This window comes from Phyllostomus hastatus, unplaced genomic scaffold (genome assembly GCF_019186645.2).
Source record: "Phyllostomus hastatus isolate PE091 unplaced genomic scaffold, TTU_PhHast_1.1 phas_contig_64, whole genome shotgun sequence".
NCBI lineage: Eukaryota > Metazoa > Chordata > Mammalia > Chiroptera > Phyllostomidae > Phyllostomus > Phyllostomus hastatus.
The window spans coordinates 9,935,508-9,942,866 of record NW_025333928.1 but is presented as its reverse complement, the minus strand read 5'-3'; the positions used below and the strand labels follow the sequence as shown (position 1 = coordinate 9,942,866).

Below are 7,359 nucleotides of genomic sequence, written 5' to 3'. Positions count from 1 at the left end.
ACCTAAGGTCAGCAAGCAATTAATTTTTCTGGGCCTCAGCCTTCTCGGTTGTAAATTGACAATAATTTTAGAGTACCTTCTTCATAGGAGGTTATAAAGATAAAATGAGATGCTAGCTGTAAAGCACTTCTTAGAACAATGCCTGGCACATAATGATAGTGTTAAAGTAAGTTTTAAAGGGTCAGAGATGAAGTAAGTTTTAAAGGGTTAGAGATAAAGAAGGAGTAGAGTCTCTAAAACAAAAATAGGATATTAGGAAGAAAGAGCTGGTACATTAGGAAAAGAAATTCTAGAAGTAAAAATGTAGATACTGAAAAAGTCTAGAGCCTTGCAAAGACATCGATGCTTCCTGACCAGAGAGGGAATGGGTATCAGAGGCCAGTCCTGGGTCTCAGGAGGGCACTGGAGCTGGGAAGACCTGGCAGACGACAACAGGACTGCCACAGACTGATTCTGCCTCTGCCTGAGGCAAGAAGTTGGGTGTGGTGGAGCTTGCTGCTCAATGGTTTCAGGGCCTGGAGACTTAGTTCTGAAAGTCCCTGTGTTCATGGTTTATATCAGAAGCAGGCAATTGATCTGGAGGTAGGCACAGTGGCCAGCACTGTGGCCAGATTTCTGGATTCAGATCCAGCTCTGAAGTGCTAGTTGTGTGACCTTAAACATGTTAGTTGGCCCTTTGACACCTGGTTTCCCATCTGCAGAATTGCACCTAGGAAGGGAGAGTGTCAAGATTGAGTATAGGCTTTAGAATTAGACTGCCAGAGTTCAAGACCAGACCCCTTGTTATTTAGCTTCTCTGCCTCAGTCTTCTCATCTATGAAATAGGGATGCCTGTGAAGATATAATTAGCTAATATACATAAACATGCATATATATAATATATATGTAAAACACATAAAATACTCTGAAAATCCTGGCACGTTAGTGCTTAATAACCTTGTGAGGTTATTGTAAAGATTATTAAACAAGCTAATTGATGTTAGAACATAGTAGGTGTTCAAAAATGTCAGTGGTGACTGCCAATTCCTGGATTGCTTCCTTTTCACCGCACACCCACAATACAATTGCTGAACAGACAAAAGTTGAATAACTGGATGGTGGCAATGGCCGGCAAGTAGGGGACATGGGTGCAGGCCAAGCCACAGGAAGGAAAAAGTCCTGTAGTGCCCAGGATGCAGCTCTCCCTCCCCTACTGTATTCAAGAGAGGGTGGGAGTACAACTATCCTCACCTTCCCTTCCCCTCCCACACAAGGGCACCACATCACAGGATTGCAAGAACTCGCAGAGTTTATTTGGCCAGTGCAAAGGGAACTGGAAGTCTCACTTGTGTACACGAATACAAACAGATTCTCACATCCTGAGCAACGTCGCTCAAGGCTGGCCTCATCTGCTTTGGGTCACCAGATTTCAGTGGATCTCAGGAACCTGAGGAGGGCCAGGCTATGCAGAAAAAACTGTAATGGGGAGGAGTCTAGGAGCCCTCCCCCTGCCCACCAGGCCTTGGGAACCCTTTCTCCTCTCCCTCCCTGAGAGCCAGAACTCTACTTCCATCCCTGCTCATCATCTCCCTCCTTCTCCCCCTTCTGCAAGAGCAGTCCTCAGCTCACCTGAAGGGAATCACCGGGTGCTCCAGGTCCCCATGTGGCCCCCTCCTCCCCATGCTGGTTCTGGTCCATCGGGATTATCCATGTTCTCATAAGAGTCTGCATCTGGTTAGGACCAGGAAGGAGTGAAACACAGACAGAGCTGGAAGTAGCCCTAGGAGAGGGTCAGCCTCAGAGGACAACAGGGAATAGCAGAAGCACCCACCTTCCTCATGACTGGGACTAGGCTGGGCCCGAACGGAGCGGAGCTGGGGCGCTGCATACAGGATCCCTCTCATATCCTCATAGGACTGGGACCCTGTGTGGGCAGGAGACAGAGAGTTGGAGGCTTGGGAGCCACGCTGGGGGCTTGGGGAAGGCAAGCTCAGCCTAAGATAGGGAGGGAGTCTGAGGGGCGGCGAGAGGTGGAAGGACTGACCCATGTTGTACTAGGGTCAGCATAAGGTTCGGGGCTCTTGTTAATTGTAGGGTTCAGTCAGGTGCAGGTTAGATTATGGTCATGGTCAGAGAAATAGTCAAGAACAGAAGTGGAAGGAGTCAAAGAGTCATGAGGAGGTTGGCTGTAGAGAGCGCTGGGTTCAAAGCTGAAGTCTGCGCTGGGGCTGGGGAAAGGTGGGGGTCAAAGTCCAGGCTGCAGCTGGATTGGGGTTAGGGATGGGGTAAATACTGGAATCAGGATTAGGGTGGGGGTAAATGTTGAGATTAGAGGTAAGAGTCAAATCTAAGGTCAGGATTGGGCTTGAGTTCTTGGTCAAAGTCAAGGTCAGGGTTCTGCCTAGAGTTAGAGCTGAGGCCAGGTCAACCCAGTCTGGGAAAGCGGGGCAGGTCCCAAGCATTTCTCACCAAGGGATGCTGCCTCCCGGCTGGGGTCCCAGGCTGTCCCATGGGGGCTCAGAAAGTCTGGAGAAGGAAGAGGGGAGTCACTGTTCCTCCCCGCCCCCAGGTCACACACACCATCCCTACCACCACCACTCACACTCCTCTGGAATGTGACCATCCTCCCACACACACCTTTTGTCTTGGCGACTGGCTGGGCCAGCTCCTCATCCTCATTCTCATAGGACTCAGATGCTGCAGGGGAAAAACAAAAAAGAGAGAACTCCAGGGACCACTCCTGCCCTGTGGGGGCTCCACAGCACTGTGGGTCCTCCCAAGTCTCTGAGGTTCCACCAGGACCGCAAATTACCATTGGAGAAGGAGTCTTCATCCTCAGGACCCAAGGCCCCGCCTTCGTCAGGGTTCTCATAGCCGCTGCCATCTGGTGGAGAAGGAGTGGGGTCCAGCGAGGGTCCACAGCACCCCCACCCCCTGCTGAGAAGGTGGGGGAGCCAAGGGAGAGGGCAGTCTTACCCTGGGAGAGCTGATCCTGCCCAAGGTTGGAGTCATTCTCGTAGAACTCTGAGCCCTCCTCACTGTCCGGCTCCTCATAGGCCTCCCCTTCTTCTTCTGGGCCTGAGGTTTGGGGACAGGGGTGGGACCCGAGTCACGGTCTCCTTCCTCCAGGCCCGCGGCCAACTACTCCTGTCACAGACAGACCGCTTCAACACCCCCTATATGAGTAAAGACCCGTCCACCATCACCAGCTTCTGTCTGGCTCCGGGTCCTCGCTGCACCAGCCTCCTGGACGTCGCTGCAAGGGTTTCCGTAGGACTGGACTGCGGCCTCCAGGCCTGCAGCCCATTGCAGGGAGCGTCCTGGAGTGAGGAGCGTTGTAGGGGGCGAGTGAGAAGAGATGGGGGCGGTCAGAGCTAAGGGTCTCTGTGTAGCTGGACGACGGGAGAGGATGCTTCAGGATTGGCGGGAGAACTCCGAATCTAGGCACCCGGGATCTAAATCTAGGGACGAGGCCTCAAATCTAGGGGCACAGTCTAGCTCTTGTAACAAGACTTCAGGTCTGTGTGCCGGGGCAGGCTAAGGTCCTAGGGGCGGGGCTCAAATCTGGGCGGGACCTCGCATGCCCCTGGGGGCCTCTTTTCTAGGGGCGGAGCTCGGAGTTCGGGGAGGCCTGGAACTCCGGAGATCTCAGGGATGGGTCAAATGGATGGGGCCCTAGTTTTGAGTCCGAGACTTGGCCGGGCCTCCTACCCGTGCTACCCGTGGGTGTGGAAAGGGAGAGCACATTCCCGTATTGGTTGTGGGTCCCGCTTCCCGGGGGAGGTGTCACTTTGAAGAACCTGGAGGAGGGAGGGAAGACGCAATGTAAGGCCAGGCCTGGAGGGCACCAGGAGACGCTCAAAAATCAGGCCAGGCCCTCAGAAATTAAAATGTGGTCACTTGTAGGTAGCTCCTTTGTTCTGGGACAGCCAACAGAAGGCTCTGGGATCACTCCAAGGAGGTCTTCCCAGAAGAGGTAGCTTTGGAGCTGGGCTTTGAAGGCTAGGTGGTATTTCAACCCCAGAGATGGAGAAGAGGCACCCTCAGCAGAGGAAACAGCAGGTGCAGAGCATCAGTGGAAAGTGCAGGAGCTGGACATTGTGGGGGCACTGCATCATTACCTTTTGGCGGGATCTGTCATTCGCTTTCTTTTCCTCCTCAGGACCAGGGCTGGCAGGAGTTAATGGGAGTGATCAGAGGAGGAACTCCTTGTCCAGGTGAAGATTTGCAGGGGGTGGGGGGTGGGGGGAGTGGCTGGGGAGGGCACTTGGGTCAATGGAAAAGATGGGAGTTTAAGTTCCAAGGGGCTAGGGAAGTTCAGAGGGTGTTTAGAGAATAGGGGCAGGATTCTGAAGTCCATGGAGCAGGCATGGGAGGAGAGAGAGACAGTTGTCTGACTGGCCAGTGTGAACTCTCCGGAGGGAGAGTTAAGGTTTGGCAGACTCTTTGGAGGACATAACTCACCTCTTCGAAGATAAAGAAAGACCGCAAGGGAACCCATGCAGAATATCAGATAAAGTAAAGTCGTAGTAGGGACTTTCCAGCCGCCAGCCTCCAGCAGCCAATGCCGTATTGCTAGGGGGAAGGAGCTATGAGACAAGGACCAGGGCTGGCATCTTGTTTCCCAGCCTCAAGACCTCAAAGGGCCATAAATCTGGGGGACAGGGGCAAGATGTAGATCCTTGAAGTCCCAAGCCATAAGAAGGGCTTCCCTCTGAGATCAGGGACGGTGCCTCAGCCTGGCCTGGAGCCATGTCTATTACACAAACCACAAAAATCCATGACTATAGTCCGAGGCAATGTTAGGATTAAGGCGAGCATGGTTACCAGCTTCCTGCTGCAGTTAAGAACAGTCATGGTCAAAATGAAGGGTGCATCGAGTTCACAAGGTTGAAGGTGGGATGAAGCAAGGTGCTGAGGTAAGTTTACAGTGAAAGTTGAGGTTAAGTGTGAGAACTGTGTTTAGGGTAGCATGGTAGGGTAGTATTAGGGGAGACAATGGACCAGAACATCGTGACAAATTTGATGGATAAGGGAAGGCAAAGGGAGAATGCCCAAATTCCTGGCTTTGGCATGTGATCAGGTGGCAGTGTCATTCATTTACACAGGGTTACCCGGAAGACTATGCTTAGGAAAATGTCAAGTTTAATTTTTTTTATATATGTTGAGCCTGCTGCGTTCATGGGACATCAAATGGCAATTCCAGGAGATGGCTCGGGGTGGGGGTTTGGAGCCTAGAATCTAGTCACCAAGGCATGGTGGCCCAAGGAGCCAAAAAAGTAAAGGAGGTCAAATAGGAAGGGTGTGTAGACAAGAAAGAGAGAGTGTAGACAGGGATAAGAAGAGGGCTCAGGACGCCAGTGGTGAGGTGTGGGGGAGGAAGGAAGACTCTACCAAAGCTGATGGGAAGACGCAGCCAGTGCTGGGAGAAGACCCAGAAAAGTAGTATCTTGGAAGGACAAGGAAAGAGGCGGTGGTTGGGGTTCAGCCTAAAGCTGGTACTAGCCGAGGGGAGCCCAGATTGGCTGGCTTCCAGTTCTTCCCAGTAGTTCTACACACAGGTTCCACAATTGGGAGAAACCTTACCTGACTGGGCAGTGACCTTCAGCTTCATCTCAATGGTAGTATTGCCAAGCTTACAATCATATTTGCCAGCATCTCTAGCTGTGGCCTGGGGCAGCCACAGAACAGCCCCTCCCCTGAGGGTGTTCAAGACCCGAGTCTCTCTGACTGAAGCATCCTCGCTCAGGTTTACAGTCAGTAATGAGTTGTTAGGCTTATTGGGATGCACGTAGATCCAGGAGATGGGTCCTCTGGCCACGGAGGCAGAAGGCACCCCACAGGGCAGACAAAGAGTGTCACCAGGTCTCACGATGAGGTCTAGAGCAAGAAGAACCAAGAAGGTACAGGCCTTGGCATCTCCTCCCCCACAAACCCAATCACCATCCCCTATCCCTGGACACCCACACTTCCTGACATTCTCCTAGCTCCTTACTCTGGTTTCGGCTCTCCTCAGGTAGGCCACAGTTAGGGTCTGTCTTCAGAATCTCAGGGTGGTCTTCAGTCCATACATACAGCCAGGAGCTCGTGAAGCGATCAGAAGAGGGCCTGCGGTCCTCTGAGGACCTGTTCCCCAGGTCACAGTGTGGGGCATCTATGTTTGAAGCGTTCCACCAGAACCGCTCCTCTGGGAAGAAACCCGGAACCAGATACAGAGACATCCAGGAGAGTCAGAGACATCCAGAGACCCAGAAAAATAAAAACAAAGACCCAGAGCCCTGACTGGTGTGGCTCAGTGGGTTGGGCATCGTCCTGCAAACCGTGAGGCACGACACCCTCCGGGGAGGGGCTGTTCTGTGGCTGCCGGTCTGAGTCCCGGTTAGGGCACATGCCTGGGTTGTGGGGCGTGGAAGAGGCAGCTGAATGATGTTTCTCTCCCTCTCTTTCCCCACCCCTTTCCTTCTCTCTAAAAATAAATAAATAAAGTCTCTTAAAAAATAAAAAGAAATAAAATCTTAGAAAAGAGAGAGAAAGAAACAAAGACCCAGAGAGAGACAGAGAAACAGTGTCTCAGAGAGAGACAAGACTGGGAGAGGTACTGAGCAGTTCAGTGTTGAAGTCACAAAGCCACAGGAATTTTTAGGAGCCACCTACAACTGGCTTCCTGCTTGATCTTCAGACCCTCCAGCCCCCACCCCACCCCACCCCGCCCCACCCTAGACCTCACCGCTGCCATTCACACTGACTGTCCAGCCAGACTGCCTGTCCTGCTTGGAAGGAGTCCCCTGTTGGCACAGGTAGAAGCCCCCCATTTGGTCAGAGATGTTGAAGATGAGCAGCAGGACACCCAGGCCTGGCAGCCCTCTGCTCTGCTGTATAAATGATTCCTGGCATTTCCGATACCAGGACGGCTGATTGGGAGGACCTGAGGAAACCGTGAGGCACGGCAGCAGAGCACTCCTTCCTTCTGTGGAAAGAGAGAAGGTGGGGAAAGAGGAGCCCCTAGCCCCTTCATTCCTCACACTGGATTGTAAACCCAATGACCCCAGACCCCACCAACTGAGACACCAACTGGGAGCAGCTGAGCCCTCAGAATCCTTTCAACCCTGGCCTGAATTTTACAGTTAAGAAGATGGGGGTTCAGAGAAGGTAAGTTACTTGGCCAAGGGCATCCAGCCAGAACCCAGGTTTCCAGCCCCAACTCCTTATGTCTGTGCCCTTCAGACATACCTTTAGCATCCACCAGCTGTGATTTCTGGGGCCTGACTCCCAAGGGGGTAAGGAAGAGGAGGAAGAGGAGGAGAGGAGGTGGCATGGTGGCCAGACTCCCCGAGGCACCCAGCTTCCCCGCGCAGGGGATGCTGGGGTAGGTGGGGGCCT

The 7,359-nt window shown here is 52.7% G+C and overlaps 1 protein-coding gene across 6 annotated transcripts; it reads right to left on the bottom strand.

Annotated features, from left to right (window-relative positions):
• Positions 1-1,270: 1,270 nt before the first annotated feature.
• CD19 (CD19 molecule) lies at positions 1,271-7,359 on the bottom strand. 6 transcript variants are annotated; one of them, XM_045849075.1, is made up of 15 exons: positions 7,210-7,359; positions 6,707-6,946; positions 5,975-6,166; positions 5,566-5,859; positions 4,444-4,554; positions 4,101-4,149; positions 3,691-3,779; positions 3,180-3,371; positions 2,956-3,057; positions 2,792-2,863; positions 2,617-2,676; positions 2,449-2,505; positions 1,811-1,903; positions 1,609-1,710; positions 1,271-1,441 (listed from the first exon to the last, which is right to left on the bottom strand). In XM_045849075.1, the coding sequence occupies exons 1-14, from the start codon at positions 7,292-7,294 to the stop codon at positions 1,619-1,621; spliced, it is 1,728 nt and encodes a 575-aa protein (XP_045705031.1). In that variant the 5' UTR covers positions 7,295-7,359; the 3' UTR covers positions 1,271-1,441; positions 1,609-1,618. The 6 variants fall into 6 exon arrangements, with proteins under 6 accessions (XP_045705031.1, XP_045705032.1, XP_045705028.1 ...); XM_045849076.1 differs by having other exon boundaries at positions 3,186-3,299; XM_045849072.1 differs by having other exon boundaries at positions 6,707-6,943; positions 7,210-7,341.

Bases quoted from the DNA above. Each gene is read 5' to 3' on its own strand.
- CD19 (XM_045849075.1), bottom strand. From the start codon at position 7,294: ATGCCACCTCCTCTCCTCCTCTTCCTCCTCTTCCTTACCCCCTTGGGA. The intron at 2,864-2,955 runs GTAAGACTGCCC...CTTCTCCACCAG, and splicing joins GCAGGATCAGCTCTCCCAGG to ATGGCAGCGGCTATGAGAAC. The intron at 1,904-2,448 runs GTGAGAAATGCT...CTGCCCACACAG, and splicing joins CCGGGAGGCAGCATCCCTTG to GGTCCCAGTCCTATGAGGAT.